The following is a 19574-nucleotide window of genomic DNA, read 5'->3' as shown; positions in this document are numbered from 1 at the left end:
TTCCCACAGGTCTGTGGCACATTGTGCTGCTCCCCAACTGGAAACGTGCCCTTCCAACGCTGTCAATCCGTGCTGGGTTTATGTAACACCAGCCCAGACACTTCCCGGGGTTCTGCACACTTTGTTAAAGAGCAGCACAGCAGAAACTGCCCCAAGGTGACCTTGACCAGGCTGCCACTTCACGTTTCTACAGAAGGGCCTTGCTGTGCTCCTTCCTAATGCTCCAGATGCAGAGAGGAGTGGGGATAACCAATACCAGGCTTAAATAACCTTTTTTGTGCACGTGGAAGAGCTGTGCCTCAGATACACACACATAGACTCTGGATGCCAAGAGGCAGGGAAACTGTTAAAAGGGGAAAAAACCCCTGTCTAGCAACAATTCCCATGGTTTTAAAGAGGGCACAGAACCAAAACATGAATAAAAATAGGAGCAGAGACACTCTGCTGAAACAGAAACAGCCTTCAAAAAATAGAAGCAGCAAAGATAACTGGTACTAAATATTTATGTTTAAAAGCAAAGTACATATGATACCAGATTTTCTGTAGGGAGAAAGAAGGGAAAGTGGAGAAATCCCAAAGTGTGTGTGGGTATTGCAGGATAGTGCTGGAAGAGGGAGGTGACACAAGAAAATGTAGAAATCAGTTATATTTGAGTAAGAGCAAACACTGCATGCTAAATATATGCATGAAACTTAAGAGCAAAATTAGTTTTAGTTGTATTCTTATGTTTATTTATTTGCATTTTAAATCTCAGCTTCCTGGACTTGTAAATTTTAGGGATGGCGAGAATAAAATCTACAGTGATTATCATCTAGAATGTCTGAGCCTTCTCCAGCACAGAATACAAGGCCAACTGTCCACATCTGCTTTTCATCTATTTTTACACAATTGCTTGTGACTCCCTGACTTGCTGACCATTCACTTTTCAGCATGTAAGTAAAAATTACAGTACTTCACTCAGATAGGGTTGTTGAACATCTACAGCTAACACTGAAACCAGAGTTTTGTTAGGTTTATTTTTTTTTAATACAAAGGTCTTGAGGGAAGATGAATGCAAGTCAAATTATTCAGACTTTTAGGTTGCTGGGTTTTGACAAACATTTATTAATGCAAGTCTCGGCAACAGAATTTTTTATTGCAGTATTTTCAACCAGCAGGAATGTCATAGCTCTACAGCACAAAGCCAGGATGATACACACGCCTTGTTCACCCCCTTTCCACACCACTTTGTGTATCAGATGTGCTCAGAAACATCCTGTATAGATGGTTCCACCCTCTCCACTTCTGAGACCGCACAGCCCAAAAAACCTGGTAGCCTGCTTCACTCCCCACTAAATTATTCCATCTGTAAAGCACAAATAACAAAATATATTTCTTTTCTTCTAAGAGCTTCACTTATCTGCAGAAAAATAGAACTGCTTAAGAGTGAGCAAGTTAGATTAAGGAAGGGTCCAAGTACACACCTGCAGGTTCTGGACCTTCCAAAAAATTTGTAAGGAAGAAGCATTCACAACTTGATCCAACTAAAAAAAGGAGCCAGCTAGTGTTCAAGGAAAGGAGATTCATCCTATCCAAAATGCTGAATGCCTTCTCATCCTTCTCTCTAAAGCAGAATAAGGAGGATGGAGCTGTAGCTGTGAAACTTTTCTCTAAGTACTGAGATACATTAAGAATGAACATTCCAAACACTTCAAAATATCAGAAAAAAACTCTAAATGTTTTTTGGTTTTGTTTGGTTTTTTCCCAAAACATAATGAAAACAGCATACAGAGCTTCAATATGCACAGCACAAACCAAAAACCAAACAGAGCTCATTTGATCTAGTGTGCTTTTGTTAAGGTATTCAGAGACTTTAGTGCATTCTTTTCAGAACTAAGCTCAGAAACTATATTTAATTTTTCATTTTATTAGAAAACTAAACTGTATGAGGCAAAGAAACATTTAATCAAACACACAACAGTGGAAACATGGCACTGACAAAGCAATTAGCCCAACCATTGTAACAAACTCCCCTCCAGGACTCTCTATTGCTCACAGTCAAGTATACATCATCTCCGCCATGTGAGACATTTTCTTGGGAATATACAAGTAGTATTCCATGTATCCCGAAAGATCTTCAATAGTCACGTCATCCACAAAGGCTCGAGCTTGCTCAGAACAAGACCTGGGAGAGCTTGCAGAGGCTGTCCCAGAGGGAGCTCTGCTGTGCAGGGAGTGGGTGTGGACGCCCAGCACCGCCTTCTCGCACTCGGACAGGACGCTCCGCAGCCCGGAGAAGGAGTACACCTCCATGGTGCGCCACTGCTTGCACTGGCACTTCTTGTCCGTACAAGGGCACTGCCTGCTGTTGCTAAGCATGGATAAGGACTGGAAATCTGAGGTTTGCTTAGAACACAAGCTGTTTTCAAAGGACGAGGGGAGAGCGGGGCAGTTCTCCCCCTGCTTCTGCAAAGGCTCTTCGGCGGTGAAAGCTTCCAACGGTTCAGTTCTGTCGTTACTGGCCTCAAGGTGAGAATCCTGCCCGTCCTTCGTACCATGTTCTGCTGGGACAAAAACATCTGAGCTGATGACACCCTTCGGAGTGTCTGCCTGGGGTTTGTGTTTCAGCTGGCTGTTGGCTTTCATGTTGCAATAGGTGAACTTGGGAGGGTGCAGGACCGGAGACTTGGAGCGCCGGCGCCGCGGGACCCTCGCCGATCCTCGGGAAGGCTTTCTCACACACCTGCAGGGTTCAACAGGTGAGCAAGTGGGTAACTACAGAATCCACACTACAGCTCAGTAAACTCCAAAATGTGATTAAAAACATTTTACAAGATTATTTTTCTGCTTGGAAATACCAGATGATTGGTCACTTACAATCTCTGACACAAAACGTGGAGGGCTCGGAAGAAATTCGGGTTCCCCCAAAGGAAAGATACATACAGGGAACTCTTATTCAAGGTGCTTCCCCACAAGTCTTTTTATTCAAGGTGCTTCCCCCCAAGTCTTCTGCCTTAAGCAAATGATACTCTGTCATCCCAAACTGAATTGTAGTGCAGAACCTGGATCAGTTGGAGCTGCTGGCAGAGTCACACTGAATATCCAGGTACTTCAAAAGCAATAAAAGAACCCAAGAGTGAGGTGAGAGGGGGTTGCAAAGGTTTAAGACTTGCAGGAATGTACTACTGATGAAATGAACAGAAAAGAAAGTTTTGGGAATCCTCTCTAAGAGAAGATGCAATATTGTTTTTAAAGACTTTGATGAAATCCCCTTAAGAACAACGCATCAGTTATGGAAACATTTTGTGACAGAAAGGAAAGATATCTTGAAGCAACTAATTAACAACAACTGGCACTGAAAGCAGCCTGCAAGTGTTCAATGTGTCATGTTTTACCCATGCCACGCCTCCTTGGAGCTGACAGCCTGCTGCTTGGCTCCATCCATGGCTGCTCGTGTCGTCGTTCTGAGGATCGTCCCGTCGCCCACGGCCAGAGCTGCAATACATCTGGGTAAAAAGGGAAATGCCACATCACAGGAATGCCTGAACATATGGCTTCAGAGGCCCACATTCAGCCTGTGTGCTCTGGAGGCTCAGCTAAGCCCAGCAAATTTGCTGCATTGACTCCCTCTGTAGTCTGTGGCTAATAAAAAAAACCTTAAAAGAGATTTATCCCACTCCTCTTACTATACTGGCCCTGTTAAATGGCTAAAGATAGGTGAGATGAGATGAGATGAGATGAAAGGCAGCCAAAATGCCCAGAGGTTGATGTCATGCCCTATTTGCACTAAAACGACGCATTAAAGGAATGTAAACTCAGGTTCCAAACGTTCTTGTCAGACAACAGTCACTAAAGAGAGTCTCCTGCTCCTCTGAAATGCAAAGTCAGACACCTGGAGCAGCAGGCTGAGGGGGAGTTGGTGGAGAAGTGGGTGAGGTACAACAGGCAAGGACAGATTACTGATTTATTTAGTTCTCATTAAATTTTTGAGATAAGCATGGAATGAAAAAAGCATCTGACCCTGGAGGTCTAGATGACAAACATAAATGCCTCAGCACATGAATCTGTATTTATAGTTATGGCTGCAGGAACACAGGAAATTGTGAGAAATGAGGCTGAAATTCTAGAAAAGAGCCCAAATACTCTGCCCAAAGTTGATTTTAATGTATTAGTCACAAGATTTGAGCTGTTCACAACATATGCCTGCAAAACAGATCTTTTTATGCCTAAGATGTCATCAGGAATCAACCAGAAGCCCACACAGTCTGCCAGTGGTACTACATCTAAAGTGTTATGATTAATAACCACAGTTCCTTGATAGAGAACAGCTATTTTTTCTACATTGTTCAGAAGACCTCCTGAAGTAGAGGGAACGAGCAGCAAAGCAAAATATATTTCCACATGCAGAGAAAGCCCTGAATTCACAGTGCTGATGGCTGTGGGGATGAATTCACAAGGTAACACTGTCAACACAAAACTTCCTCTTGTGTCTGTAAATTCTCAAAAGACTTGAAGTGAACTGTCTCAGAGTGTAAGACTGCATAATTTTACCAGCTCTTACACTAGATATTAGCAGCACCCCCAGTATATTACTGAATAAGTTTTTAGTGTAAGAATGTCTGCAGACATTTTACTCAAAATCCCCTCAAATCAGAAATGCTCAAAGCTCATATTTAGCCTAACCCTTCCAGTGAACCTGGGCTCCCCCCTGAGGTGTTGGTGCTGTTGTGCAGATGCCTTCCAAAGAAAATTTTGTGCACTAAATAAAGGCTTATAATGTGGCTGCAGACACCAGTGTTTACAGAAATAGACAAACAAATTCTCTGTCACACCAGGTGACTACAGCTACAACAGTTAAAAGTGGGTTCACTGCTTTAGGTGAGTCTTTTCATGTTTCCATGCAGTCACTGTGTGATTTCAGTTGAATATTAGTCAAAATTACTCTGTAATAAAGTACTGCTTTGCATATTAGACAGTTATAATGACTGTACTTCATCTGAAGTGATGCAGTTCAGAGAAAGCAAAGAACCTTGGAGAGCAAAGAACCCTTCACCAAATGACTTTTTCTTTTTGAAATGTAAAATAACAGAAAACAAACACAAACATGTAATAAAAACCTGACAAATTACGTTGCCTTTTTTTGTTGCTCACTTACCCTGCTGCATCCACTCTCAGCTTTTTGAATGCTGTTTGTAGACTCTCCTCCTCTTCATCTTTAGCTTCCAAGTCCATTGATGTGCTCTCAGTGGGTAACCAACCGTGCCATATAGAATAAACTGAAACACAGAAACTGGGATTTGATACTGAGGTCTGAACACAGATGGTCTGTACAGAACTGGCTGACACTGTGACGGGTGCTCGTTATGCTGTGGGCAATGTCACTGCCCTGGGCTTCTCACTGTCAACTCCAGAGTCTGAGTTTTTCAGAACAATCACAGCCTGGGTCGAAAATATGAAAACGTCTTTTTATGAATGGGTGAATACAGCTCCTGGCAGCCCGTGTAACTTTGAGCTGTGAGTACGGCACCTGCAGCAAAGCTTCAGAAAGGTTTCAGGAGCCATGGGATGGTTCAGGTTGGCAGGGGTCCCCGGAGCTCCCCCTCCCTCGCTCAAGCAGGGCCAGCCCACGCTGGTTTCCCAGGACCACGTCCAGGTAGCCTTTGAATAATCCCAAGGAGGAAGACCCTGAGCCACCCTGCACAGCGTGTGCTCAGCCACCCTCAGAGAAAAGCGTTTCCTTACGCTCAGACAGCGGTTCAGCGTGTGCCCGTGGCCTCCGGTCCGGTCCCCAGGCACCAGTGGGCAAAGCCTGACTCTCCCCTCTGTGCCCACCCCTCGGGCACTTCACCCCATGCTCGGACCCCTCCCGAGCCTTTCCCCACGGGCACACAGCGGGGCCGGCCGGGCTGGCACGGGCGGGGGGCCGGGACCGGCTCCAGGCCCCAGGCGGGTCCGCGCCCGCCGGAGGCTCCACAGCCGCGCCAGCCCCGCTCCGCCACCTGCCCCGGGGCCTCCTCCCGCCGCCCCGCCGGGAACACCCGCGGCGGCCCCTCCGCTCCCCGCAGCCCCTCAGCCGCCCCTGTGGTGCCCTCTGGCCGCACAGGGCCGGTCCCGGGGGGTCCCGAGGCTCCCGGGGGTCGCGGGGCCGCCACTCACCCACCGCCGCCTGCCCGGGGCGCGCAGCACAACAGGACGTGACGTCACCGCCCGCGGGGGCGCGCCCCGGCCCCGCCCGCCCCGCCGGGTGCGCGTGCGCGAGCGGCGGCGGTTCCGGGGGCGGCGGGAGGCGGCGGGCCCGGCCCGCGGAGCGCGGTGAGTGCGGGGCGCGGCCCCGAGCCCGGCCTCGTCCCTATCCCCGTCCTGTGCTCATCCCGGTCCCCTGCGCGGGTCCCCCTTTGCTCCCCCGGGGTGCGGCGGGCGCCGTCCTGTCCCCGCGGCGGGACCGTCCCTTCCCTTCCCGCGCGTTCCCGCCGCCGGTCCCGTGTGAGGGCGGGGGGCGCCAGGGGGGCCCGGCCGGGCCGGGGACGGGGCTGAGTCACGGCCGAGCCCCGGGGCAGCGGCGGGGGCGGCTGGGGCTCCCCGGGGTGCGGGCGGGAAGGGCTGGGGAGGGAACATAGAATTAATATATATATAAAATTAAACTAAAAATATAAAAGTTGTGGCCCCACGGCCCGTGCGCTGCCCCCTGGGGCCGTGACCATCCCTTTAGCCCGCGGCGGATGGAGGTGCCCGTGCCTGGTCCCGCTGGGTGCCGGGCACTGCGCTGGGCTGCGCTGGTTCTGCGAAATAGCCCAAAATTAAATGGGAAAGGAAAGGTGTGTGTATTCCCGGGACGTAAAAAACGTAAGTTTTCTGTGTGTTTTTTGACACGGTAAACTTATGCTGATTTTCACTGTAACTGAGGTTTTTTTACGTGCTGGCTCGTGCGTCTAAAACGCTTAAGCTTATACTTTGTTATCACCCAATGAGACTTTTATTTATATTAATTCTGCGCTGTTTTGAGGGTCTGCGGTGTTGCTGATGAAGGGTAGCATGATAAAATATTTAGTCTAAGACGTGGTACTCTGTTTTGAGTAATATATAGTGACTTTAAAAGTTTTTTCTTTCATCTTCCTGCTAAGGTTATGTAATACAGGAGTTTGCTGTTTAAAAAACACTAACTTATGTAGCCTGATTTTTAATTTTTTTTAATCTCAAAGAATCATCTGAGGATGACTTGGGGGGCAAGGAATAAAAGTGAAGTAGAGACCATCTGTTTCACTGGAGCAGTAATATTTGTCTAAGAGGAAAATATGAAATACTAACCTGCTCAGATTGAGCATCGTGTTGTCAGTGTTTAAGCTTCTTCCTCTCCTGTTTACTCCCTCTCTGAGTCATTGGACACCATGTGCCTTGAAATGGTGATGATACATTATCCTTGTGAGTGTGTCATAATAGCCGTCTGCAATCCAGGGCGCCCAGGTGGAATCACTGCACAGAGAGAGCCAGAGCAGCACTGGGGAGAGCTGCCACCTCCCAGCTGGAATGAGGAAACACATTCCCTGTCCCTCTGCAGGAGTAACTGAGCTGCAGAGCTACAGACAGAAAGGTCTCAGTGAAGAGAGAGTTCTTTTCCTTGCTACAAAAAAAATCTTGTGCAGGGCTTTGCACTCGCCTTTGCTGAAGGTTGTGAGGTTCCTGTTGAGGCCCCACTGGTGTTTGAGCCACTCATCCCCGTTTGGTGACATCAGCAGACGTGGTGAGGGTACCCTGCCACATCATCCAGATCATTAATGAAGATGCTAAACAGGATTGGGCAGTCCTTACCTCCAAGAAATTCAAAGAGCATCAAGTTTAGAAAAATTTGAAATTCATTGTTGCTTGATTAAATGATGCCCAGGGTAGATTTTAAAAAAATACATCAGCCAGTTTTTGTATTTTTTTTAAGCAGGGTTTTCTGATTGCTTTTTGTATTTGTTTGCATTTGTACTTGTTCACAAGCTAATACTAGTAAATCTTAACAGCTATTTGTAACCCTAATACCATGTCGGACAGGGCTGTATAACTCTTGCTGGGACCTAGACATAAGGTCAAAAAGTTTTGTTTGGCTTAAAACTTTTTCTTGTTTTAAGAAAAATCTCTTGGTTTGGGGTTTTTTTTAAGTATGTGTGTGTGTAACACTGAGTCCCAAATTTAGAAAGAAGAGTTGTAGAAGGTTGACTGTTTCTATTGGCGTTTTTCCTTCTCACTTTTACCCCTTCTGCAATTATTCTGGCAGCACTGTAGGACAAGTGGAAGAGTCTGGCTGGGCTGTAATATGTGTGCAAGATGCTGTTGACACAACATTTGACTTTGAATTGTTAATTCACCTACAGTTGTACAAGAGACTGTTTGTTTCATTCTTGGGTATCATAAAGCTTGTTCTGAGTCAGCTTTCAAAAATGTTCTACTAGAATGACCTCAGCTTTGTGTGCTCATTGTGCTATTTTGAGTTTATTTTCATGTATTATGGTGCTGCTGGGCAACTAATGTTTTTAGCAAGGATTTGGCCCTTATTTTCATGTGTCTTTTTTCTGTTTCTAGCAGTACATGGTAATTTCATCACTTTCTGGCCATTCCCAATGATGAAATCAGAAGCTAAGGATGGAGAAGAGGAAAGCCTGCAGACAGCATTCAAAAAGCTGAGGGTTGACACAGCTGGGTGAGTAACACCACAGGGAGGCACAGACATAACATCTTACAAATTGTCTCAAAGGGAACACCCTTGCTGTGAAATTTGAGGGAATGAGGTAATTTCAAAAGGTTAGGCACAGAAAGCTTTCATTGTAGTTAAACAGAGTGAAATAAATTCACTGCCTGCAGACTGCACTTCTTGAGGAATTGTAAATTGTTTGATTGCTGTCAGCTTGCAGCACATTTGAAAGAAACCTCACAATCATGATCAGCTGACAATGTGTTTGAAATTAATTTTGGCATGAATGTGGCTGCCAGAGGTTACCAGTACTAGAGTCCATGGACTAGAACTCTGCTGTTGGAGTGAGCATATTGCCATGGTTCTGAAGGCCCGTCATGAGAATAAAATCACATCTTTTCCCAGGAGACAAACTTTCTTTCCATGTCAGTAAGGAAGAGTGTCGGATTCAGTGCATGATTCCCACACAAACTATTTTCATTGCTGTCACCAAATTTCTATTTATAACCAAAATCACTAAATGGGAAGGAATGCTTTTTGTTTGTCTTGGTACCTTCACTGGCCCAGGTGGCAGAACACAAGCACCACATGTCTTCTCTGTTGGTAATGATAATTTTTAACTGAAATTAAATAAAGGAAGGCTTCCATAGAGTGTTTTTTTCTGCTGACAAATGTGCACCATTGCATATTACCTGTAGAATCTGAGGTCCCACAAGCTGTTGTCAGTGATGTGATTACACTGTCACTGAAATGAAGGCAACGTCAAGGTGATAACTAGAATTACCACTGAGCTGACATTGTGAGCAGATGGGCTTCTAAAGTTATCTTTTGTTTAGGTAATTAAACTCATTAGTAATGAATTACCTCTCATTTCCTCAGTATCTCTAGTGCCATCCTCTATCTGGGCATATTTGATTACTTTTAAGTTTTTACTGGTGGCTTTTGATCTTGTGTTCTGTATTCATTGTCTTTTGAATGGAAATTAGTTTGATTAATAGTTTGGATTCTCTTAACCACGTCCTAGATCAGTGTGTGGGGACTTATTTTCACTTTTCAGGGAATCCATCCTGTTTACAAACTAATTTATCATAGGAGTTGGAAAATAATTTTCTTGGGACTTCCAGTGTAGTATGTGAAGTCACAGCTTGAAGGAATTGTTCTCAGGTTATTGTGAGTCCTTCAAAATGGGAGTGTGGAATGAATTTATAGCACCAGAAAATTTGGTAAATCTACTAAGGCCCCTGCCTTGAATAGAAGCTGAAGGTCTGACACAACTCTGTGGCTCAAATGATTCAACTTGCAGGAGTATGAAGAGTTTTAGCTTATGTTGACAGGCTATCTGAGACAGAGGCTTAAGTGTTCTTCAGCCAAACAAAGTCTATTTATGTCCAAAGAACATTTATTTTTAGGAAAGAATGGCTTATTTGTCTCTGGAAAAAGAGAAGTGTTTCTTCAGGGATGGTGTTTCTGCCCTCCCCTCTCCTGGGAGGCTGAAATTTGGCCATTGTGTGTGTTTGTCACTGACACGTGGGGTTGGCTCTGCAGTGGAGCTGCAGCTCTTGGTCAAAGGGTCTGTTGTACAAACCTTGGAGATAGGAGTGTGTCAGCACTCATCCCTCTCATCTGGGGCTTTGTGGGCAGGTCTTTAAAGACACATTCTAAATGATTTGGAGCAATATTTTCTGGGAAAGAAGACGCACAAGGGGTTATTTTCGTAATCATAACAGTGTAGGCTGTTAACTCTTCATTCTGTCTCTCACAGATGTACTACTTCTCTCTCTGTGGGTGATGGGACAAGTCCCAGAGCAATAGTTAGAACAGTGGCAGATGAAGCCAAACCTAAGAATGTGTGTGCTTCTAAGGAAACCTGGCATGGGTAAGAGAAGCTTGGGATTATCAGACTATTTCAAATGATACTCATTGAAAAGGAATGTTAAGTAGACAGTTTCTAGTTGGTGCCCCTCTAAACAGGGGACCTGAATTGTCGTTACCAAAGAACTTTTTAAAACACACCACCTTTTTCTCTTCATATATGACTGTTATTCTGAAGTGAAGGGAAATGCTGGTCACCTATAGGTGGCTAAACTTTATATAGATACTTCTCAATGCAAATGTGAGCTGCTGGTTTTGAATCAGACAATCATGAATGCATCTCTTTCAATCGTTTGACACTGCAGAAACTGTCATTGTGCCTTGGGAACTAGATTAAAATAAAGAATCGATTTCTAGAGTATCTCTGCAGAACTTCACACTCAACTGAAACAAACCCATCCTTTGCCCTTGATTCATTAGTTTTGTGCTCTTTTCTTGTGCTTTGTCCTTCTTGTAGAGATTATTTTGTCATGTCTCACATGCTTTTCTCATTCTCTGACCTTTAAAGCCCACTTTCTGAGATGCATTTCTGTGGTGTTCCTTTTATATTGTATATAACACCTTGTCTAGGACAAAGTCAAATTCCATTAGAGCAAAACACCCTGAACAAATACACCAAACCTAAAGCTCGTGCATGCAATAAAAATGCAGGAGAGATTTTGCCCAGTGTTACTTATAACCCAGCAATAAGTATTTTGGTGAATCTTCACTCCCTTTGTGCCTTTCCCTGGCAGGTGTGTGAAGAAGCCCTCGAGAGGAGTTGTGAGGACCCAGCGTCGCAGGCGTTCCAAGTCTCCGATTCTTCATCCTCCAAAGTTTATCCACTGCAGCACAAAACCACCCTCCACATGCAGCCAGCTGGTGCAGAAGAGCCAGGCTGATGCCCAGGAGGACAGCAGTGGGTTTGGGATGCCAGTCCCACAGGAAGCTTGTGCACACGAACGCTGCAGCGTCGCTCCGGACGTTGGCCAGAAGGGAGCTGATGAATCTTTGGGAGTTTGTGTTGCACACTTGACATCGGAGATCCCACAGGAGAACTCTCCAGATGCAGCTTCTTCAATATCCAAAACAAGCCTAAAGACTACAGAGCTTTCTGACTTCCAGTCCATGTCCAGGCTGAACACGAGTGAGCCGTGTGCATGTGCAGATAAAGCCTGTCACTGCAAACTGTGGCGAGATATGGAAGTGTACAAATTCTCTGGCTTGCAGAACACCCTCCCTCTGGCACCTGATAGAACGGTTTCTGAGGATCACTCCCAGCCTTTGCCATCAAGAACTCCCTCAAGTTCTCCACGCTCCTGCTCTGAGCAAGCCAGGACCTTTGTGGATGATGTGACAATTGAAGATCTGTCAGGATACATGGAGTATTACCTGTATATTCCAAAGAAAATGTCTCACATGGCAGAAATGATGTACACCTGACAGCAATGAGCACTAAAACCAGAAAGGTGGCTGGTTTAAATCTGCCCTCAGGCACATCATGTGAATATGCAACCCACTCCCTGCTCACTGTGCTTGCAATAAAAACACTTCTTTGCATCTCAGCTGATGTTGATTATTTAAGCTGGACAAACAGTTTAGTTTCATCATTATAATTTAAGCTTGGAATAGATAATGTGGTAAATGAACCTAGAGCATACCTGCCTGTACTTAAGAGACCCAACACTTAATTCTACTTTGTTTCTAAAATCCTCTTTTTGCTTTGTTGGAGAGGAGTCCCTAGATTGCTGGGGGATTAGAGCTCTTCTTGTGAGACACCTGGTGTCATTCAGCTCCTGTGAAATCACTTTGACCTCAGGTTATAAGACTCAGGCTTGTGGTTTTGGATGCTTGTGCCTCTGATTTTATTTCATAAAGGAGTGTGACCATCTCCTTCCCTCCTCTAGGTACTCTTACCGGAAAAGCGGAAAGCAAACCTTTTATTGAATTCGCAACAGGCCTTAGAGACTTGTCTGCAAGAGCAACACCCTGCATTCTTCAGAGGAGTTGCTGCTGTGGTTAACCAAAGGAAAAGTGAGGCCATGGCCTCTGCTCGCTCTATTTGTTATGGTGACCAAACCAGAATTTGCTAGTTTCAGTGGTCTTAATTCATACACTGTCAGTTTGGGGGGTGTTTTTAGCTTCTTTTTTAGCCTGCTTATTAGGACCAAGTATTACCCTTCCTTTAAGCATTAAAAGCTATAGACTGGAGTGAACAGTTGAATCGGTTGTAGGGAAATCTTGAGCACTGTGTCTCCACTCCAGTCTTGCTAAATCATCCTCACTTTAGCTGCCTTGTCCAGCTTTGCATTCTCCTGGCAGCTCTCCATACACAGTGTGCATCAGCTGTGCTAATGCACAGAGTGTCTATCAAAGGGGCATCCCATCAAATAATACAATTTGTTGAGGGTGAGAAAAGTTGTGTTTGGTTTGTCTTTACTCTTTGCGGTACCTCAACTTTCTAACGTGTGAGATATGGAGGAGGAATGGAGACAAACATTTTCCAGCAAAATCATTTGGTGTTAGTCCTGGGGTTTTTTTGCAATTTCTGTGGCAGCTCCTGGTGTCTTAGAACAAGTGGCCATGTCAGTTCACCTGTTTTGCCAGTTCTGAAGTGTCACCTGCACTGTGCAGAACGTACCTGGGTCCCACACCTCATTCCATGCCCTGCAATAACTGTGTGTCTACTACCTGTGTTCTGAATTCAAGGCAATTTTTTGGTAACTGTTATCTACAAAGCTGGGCTACAAAGTGCAAAATTACTTTATTTCTCAAATAATTATTCTTAACTGTTCTCAAATGCAAATTCCAACCACAGCACCATTATGGGGCTGAAAGTGCCTTTCAAGACTGCTCTTCTACCATTTCATTCATTAGTGACCCACCGACCTGTACTGCAGGGTTTAGGATTGCACTGTCAGTACTGTGTTAAAGTGGGTTGAAGTCCAGGAGATGTAAAAATAGAAGAAAAATGTGAGCTGGTGCTGCCTGGGAAGGGACACGAGCAGTACCACTAGAGGTCAGCCCCAGGCTGGAACTGGCTGCTGCAGCAGGCTCAGTCTTCAGAGAGAATGGGAATTTTTCTGCCAAAGTGAAGAAATAAGAGCAGCTCTGTGTGGTGCCTTTGTGCACACAGGCTGTCAGTGGTTTCTGAAGTTTGTGTGGGTTTGGCGGTCAACAAAAGCTCTTCAAATGCCAAAATCTGCATAAGTTATTGATGTTTAAACAAAGTGTGCAATCAGTTCACAACTGTGCTGTGTAATTAGGAAAAGTTGCTACGTAAATAATTACATAGTCCTGAACTTGGCATCTTCTTGGGACAGTTACGACATCTTTGGGCTCATAAGTGCTGGAACACCATGGAATAGAAGACCATGACTTGCTGCAACCGCTGCCTTAACACTTTCTTTTCTGTTACCACAAGTTGTTTTCAGATGTTTTGGTCCTCGCAGAAACCATAGAGCAAAACCTTCTGGTTTTGCTTTGCGAAAATGTGAATTTATGGCCCTTAATCATGCAGCAAGAACCTTGAAAACTTGCCTAAGTAGTCTAAAAGTTTAAAACAACAAAAAAGTTTAACTTGAACCAATTTCAAAATCTGACTTTTTTTTAAAGAAGGCTTTAGAGGGCTGGATCTGCCAAGTGGCACTTCTGAGTCATGTTGGAGTCCGTTACCAAAGAGCTCATTCCTTCTTGTGGCTGAATAAAAGTGAAGCCCTTTGTAATTAACTTTCTAACTTGGTCCTTCTCACCTGTGCCTGCAGGTGTTCAGTGTTTATGTGCTGTCCATACACAGCTTCTCTTGCAGTATTGTGTGGTTCCTCTGTACCTTTTCTTCCTAGAAGTGCCAATGAGGAGGTTGAAAGCTGAAAAACTTGAGTCCACCACTGTCTGTTGCAGCTTTGCCCCAGAGTTTGGTGGGGCTTTGGGATCTCCCCTGGAAGGGCTGATAACACCCCACAGCTCCTGCAGCTTCTCAGTGTGGTGGTCAGTTAGGGAGGGTCGTTTCTCTGTGGTCTTGGTGGGACCGTGTCTTTAGGAATGGGATGGGTGTGCTGGAAGAAGAGAGGGCTTGGATCAGCCTGTTACCTGGTCTTTCAGTCCTTGTCCTCTGCCATCTGTGCTTGATGACATTATTACACACAAGGTGTCATGTCGCTACTCTGTGTGTCTGCAACTGTCTGTGATCTTTTCCACGCACAGACTGAATAATGCTGCTGGCTGTTAAACAGGAGGCAACTTGGGAAGTTTGTTGTTTGGGAGAGAGGGGTAAATGGCTACTACTGGACTTCTTTCATTACCGTCCAGCAGCTCTGGTGAGTCACTTTGGGCAGTAGTAGAGGGGCCGAGTGAGCTGTCGGCTGCACTCGGGTGCCGGCTGTGCTCTTACTCCGTGTCCCACCTCTGCGCAGTGACACACGGTGTGAGTGACCTGCCCCGGCCGCTCCGTCCCCGCATCCCGCGGGGCTCCGGCGGAGCGGGACCGCTGCTGCCGGCCCGGGGGAGCGCGGCGGCCCCTTCCCAGGCTCTATTTTAAGCAGACATTTACTTTCCCAGCCTCTTCTCCGCCTGGATCCCTGCCCGGGGCGGGGGACGGCGGGGGGGGTGGGATGTGTCTCTCCCCTCCTTCATAAAAGGGCCCCGAGGCGGGGGCCGGGCTCCAGGGGGGTTATTTTTGGGAGCAGCTCCTGGGATCCGATGGCCTTGTTAGGGCAGCGCTGACCTTTCTCCCGGCGGGGGAGGAGAGCGGGACGGGACGGGGCGGGCGGCGGGGCGGGGGAGAGCGGCCGGTCGGGCCCCCCATCCCTTCCCCTGCCGCGGGGATCGGGCCCCTATCCCTCCCTCCGTGTGCCGCGGGGGCGGCTCCCGGGCGGCCCATGCCCGTGCCCGCGGGGCAGGTACCGGCGCGGAGCGGCTGCCCCTCCGGGGGGGCTGGAGCTCGGCCCGCCCTTCTCCCCTCCCTCTCGTCCAATTTCTCTCTCGTCCCGTGCCCCAGCCCCTCGGCCGGGCCAGGCGAGGCAGGAGCGGCCGCTGTCGGCGCCCAGCCCGGTCCCCCCGGGGATGCGGGAGCCCCGGAGCGCTGCCCCGGGAACGCTGCCCGGTGAGGGGCACCGCAGGGCACCATGAGCGGCGGCAGGTTTGATTTCGATGATGGAGGCGCCTATTGCGGGGGCTGGGAGGGGGGCAAAGCCCACGGGCACGGCATCTGCACCGGCCCCAAGGGCCAGGGCGAGTACTCGGGCTCCTGGAACTACGGCTTCGAGGTGGTGGGCATATACACGTGGCCCAGCGGCAACACCTACGAGGGCTACTGGTCCCAAGGCAAGAGGCACGGGCTGGGAATCGAGACCAAAGGACGGTGGGTTTACAGAGGCGAGTGGACCCATGGCTTTAAGGGACGGTACGGCGCCAGGCAGAGCATGAGCAGCGGAGCCAAGTACGAGGGCACATGGAACAATGGCCTGCAGGACGGCTACGGCACCGAGACCTACGCCGATGGAGGTAAGGGTGGATCCAGAGGGAATGGGAGGGGATGAACGCTGTCACACCCAGCCCGTGGCAACAGAGGTTGCACGTTGTCCCTGCTGAAGGGGTGACCTGGTCCTGTCCCCACTAGTGGGATCTAGGCAGGCACAGTGCTCTACAATGAGCCATTGGGGTATTTCAGTCAAGAAGGGGAGCTTGGGGTGCAACCCCAACCATCTCATCAATGTGTGCACACCCCGATTTTCCCAGCTGGGCACAGCATGAGTAACTTGCTGTCTGTGGACATGAGGGAGAGCAGCAGGAACATTGCCCCAAGCTGCTCTTGAGTGTCTCTATTAACACCAACCAGCTTGATTCTGTGTAGTCTTTGACTCCTGGTTCCACAGGGACTGGTTACTGCAGCTCCTGGCTGAACCAGCCCAGAAAGCCCCAGCTGGGGCAGGGCCACAGCGAGCCGTGTGCTCTCTCACCAGGCAGTGAGCTGTGAATGTTCTTGTGTTGGATATAAACCACCCACAGCATCCCAGCCTTCCCTGTGCATCCAACACTGCCTGCACGCCTCTGCCTGCACATCTGCTTTGCCAAAGAGTTTTGATTGAGTCCATGTAAGCTGTTTAGAATACGTAGCCACATGCCTTTCCCCAAAATAAATCCCTTTGGTTATTTGGAAGGTTTCAACCTCTGCTCCTGTACAACTGGACCACGTAGTCAGATATTTGTTGTGCTCTGTAAATGCTCAGTCTAATTGTGTTCTTGCATTAGTGGCAATTCTGGGGTTAGAAACATTGCAAGAATTTCTGTGCAAGTAATTTTGTAGCTCTTCAGCACTGTAATGTTCCGGGCTGCCACATTTAGGATAGCTAAATAGAGAGGGTGATTTGAAAGAAACACCCTTCAAAATATGGATCAAAATTGCATCTATATTTATCTAGGACAGGCATTGGAGTTAGTTTATAAAGCAAAATAACTATAATATAAACCTTCAGAATGAAAAGCATCACATTTATAGGCATTAGAAAAATGGACTAATTAAAAACTGGCTTTCAGGATTATGTTTTTCATAAATATTTCTCAATGAGTTGTGTGGGTTTGTGGCTAACTAAGAATACAGTCTTGAAGTTGACCCATTTTCCTTGTGCCCTTAGATGTTGTAGGTACAGACACGAACTGACACATCCCTCCAGCTCCTTAAATTTCCCCTCCTTCCCTCCTGTGGCCATGGAATGGTTCAGTGGGTGCAGGTTGTGTGCACAGAACCTTCACATGAGGCTGTAAGATGAGTAGGTGACATGGAAGATGTGCTCTGATGAGTAAAGAGCAGCAATCAGGTAACTGTCAGCAACGGGAATTTCATTCTGGAGCTGTCAAGGTCTCCTTTGAATTTGCATGGTTGCTTCCTTACTGCTTCCTAAAATGCAAATCCTTCTAAATGTGAAGGGCTGCTGGAATTCCAGTTAATGTTCTGAGGGAGAATTTGAAGGGTAAGACTTGACATAGGGGTTTGATTAGATATGGGGCTGAAAGCTTGGGACAGAAGAGCGGGAAAGATAAGCCAATGCTCTCTCCTGTCAGGATATAGAATATCCTGCTTCTGTCAGCACAGTGCTCCCTGGGGTGTTGTCCCACACCCAGGAACGTGCCAGCTGCATGATCCCTGGTGCCACTCGAGGCTGGCAGTTCAGCCCTGATCCATGAAGATGTGCCCTGGCAAAACACTGAGCTCAGCCCCACGAGGCTCACGAGGGTTGTGCTGAGGTGCCCAGTGGCTGCTCCATGTGTTGGGTCATCACACCCAGGCTGAGCTGAGCTGTTCATTCAGAGCAGGAACTTCTCTGATGGCACAGGAACGTGGATACAACTGCAGTCAAAGCCAGGGATCACCATCCAGCATCACACCTGAAGGACAGGGATGGAATGGTCTCGCTGACCTGCAGGACCTTTTCCTGTTTTGTCCCCTCACCTGCACACAGCAACCACCTGCAAGATCCAGATATGGCCAGACTGCTAATGGGACCTGTTAATGTTTGAATTTGAGGTTGCCAAGATAAACATCTGGAAAGGCTTTGGATATCTGCTGTCCCTCGAGTAGGGGACACTATTCCCAAGCCCCTTGGAAGCCAGCCACACGAGGAAAAGGGCTCTGGGAATGTGCAGCCCTTGCCAGGTCGTCAGAAACTTTAGGTCATGGTTGGACCGCTTGCAGATTTCAGGGAAATGAAGCGGATTCTGATGTTTTAAAATAGAGTTTAACTTTATATATATATATATACACACATACATAAAAATCTACATTTCAAAATACACTTAAAATATAGGGTTGTCTGTGTTTGAATCTTGTGTCTGGCCAAGATTTAAAAAAAAAAGCCCAACTCTGGAGTGAAGCTTTTTGAAATCCCATATAGATTTTTAATATCTAATAACAACCAGGGTCATGGTACAGTTTAGCCAAGGCATGGTGTGGATTATTTGCTTTTTCTCCTTGTTACCAAAAGTCTATCTTTGTAAAAGCTATGGGAGACTGAGGGCTTTAAGGAGTTTTCTGTAACATGGATTGAAATCAGCCAAGGGGTTCAGAGCTTCATGTGTGGCTGGGCAGATAGAGTGACATTCTGACATATCCCTTTGTGTATCCAAGCTGGATATACTGGTTTGTGCTGCTGTCACCAGGGAAGAGCTCAGAGCCCTTTAGAGGGGCAGCAGAATGCTCTGGCTGAAGCAGACAGTGAGTGGGGTTGTGGAAGGCATAGCATGAAGGAACTCATTGTTCTGCAGCATAAGCTATGAGTAAACATGTAGTTATTTGGCCTTGCCCATTGAGTTTCGTCCATACTGTAAAGGAAGGCCTCATTTTTTGAATATTTTGTGCATTTGATTGTGAGTCAAAACCCTGAGTCAAGTTTACTGCTAATCTCACTGCTAATGGTGAATTGTGCTGTATTCCCCATGATCCAGCCCAAAGCCTGTCTTTGCTGTACAAATATCTGCTTGTATGTATCTGTATGAGGGGGGAAACCTCACTTGCAATCAAAGCAGCCTAAAACCAACTTACTTTTGATACTGCAATTTGTTCTCTAGGGTGCTAAGGAAAACAGTGGTGTCAATAAATCACGGGGAAACAATTAGACCAGTCAGTGATCACACTGAGACCACAGAAGAGGAGAAAAGAAATGCAGAAATGCTTTATTGAGAAGATGAAATGGGTGATATGGAGCAGTAGAACTCCTCCCTGCAGTGGCAAGTGCAGTGGAAAGGGGCCTGGACCAGGACAGAAGGAGCAGCATCCATGGGATTGTGGCTGGGAAAGGAGGAAAGGGGCCTGCTGGCTCCCATCTGCTGCCTCTAGCAAAGCTCCTGCCTGGCTGAGTGTGACCCATGAATTAATATAGTGAATTTTTTACCCCTCTATGTGGTTTTCTTTGCCTTTCTTTTCCAGCAGAACCCATCAGGCAGTACTGCTGGCACCAAAAGGCAGCACTCTGTTTTTGCTGGCCTGTCCTGCACATGGTGCTGTGCATCATTTAAATGTTCCTGGCCACTTAACGCTGAGTTCTAACCTGCCTGTCATCGCAGTATCTGGGTGACAGCA

General features: G+C 47.0%; 3 protein-coding genes across 6 annotated transcripts in view; 2 read left to right on the top strand and 1 right to left on the bottom strand.

The window, feature by feature from the left end:
- Positions 1–760: 760 nt before the first annotated feature.
- Positions 761–6191, bottom strand: LOC310915919 (oxidative stress-responsive serine-rich protein 1-like). Its single transcript, XM_083873135.1, has 4 exons — positions 6136–6191; positions 5135–5255; positions 3375–3485; positions 761–2722 (listed from the first exon to the last, which is right to left on the bottom strand). Exons 2-4 carry the CDS (start codon positions 5209–5211, stop codon positions 2038–2040), a joined length of 873 nt encoding a protein of 290 aa, XP_083729261.1. The 5' UTR covers positions 5212–5255; positions 6136–6191; the 3' UTR covers positions 761–2037.
- A 49-nt stretch (positions 6192–6240) lies between these two features.
- On the top strand, positions 6241–12066 carry OSER1 (oxidative stress responsive serine rich 1). 4 transcript variants are annotated; one of them, XM_083873029.1, is made up of 4 exons: positions 6241–6291; positions 8542–8659; positions 10413–10526; positions 11257–12066. In XM_083873029.1, exons 2-4 carry the CDS (start codon positions 8580–8582, stop codon positions 11942–11944), a joined length of 882 nt encoding a protein of 293 aa, XP_083729155.1. In that variant the 5' UTR covers positions 6241–6291; positions 8542–8579; the 3' UTR covers positions 11945–12066. The 4 variants fall into 4 exon arrangements, with proteins under 4 accessions (XP_083729155.1, XP_083729156.1, XP_083729158.1 ...); XM_083873030.1 differs by having other exon boundaries at positions 6246–6291; positions 8545–8659; XM_083873032.1 differs by lacking the exon at positions 6241–6291 and adding an exon at positions 6754–6822 and having other exon boundaries at positions 8545–8659.
- Positions 12067–15545: 3479 nt separating this feature from the next.
- Positions 15546–19574, top strand: part of JPH2 (junctophilin 2) — a 31314-nt gene continuing 27285 nt past the window's right edge. The window contains exon 1 of the mRNA XM_083873350.1: positions 15546–16003. Coding sequence (XP_083729476.1) covers positions 15625–16003 — 379 coding nt within the window. The 5' untranslated portion in view covers positions 15546–15624. The remainder of the gene's footprint in view (positions 16004–19574) is intronic.

Source organism: Zosterops lateralis, assembly GCF_965231275.1.
Source record: "Zosterops lateralis genome assembly, chromosome: 16".
NCBI classification, from domain to species: Eukaryota; Metazoa; Chordata; class Aves; order Passeriformes; family Zosteropidae; genus Zosterops; species Zosterops lateralis.
This window is presented reverse-complemented; position numbering and strand designations above follow the sequence as displayed.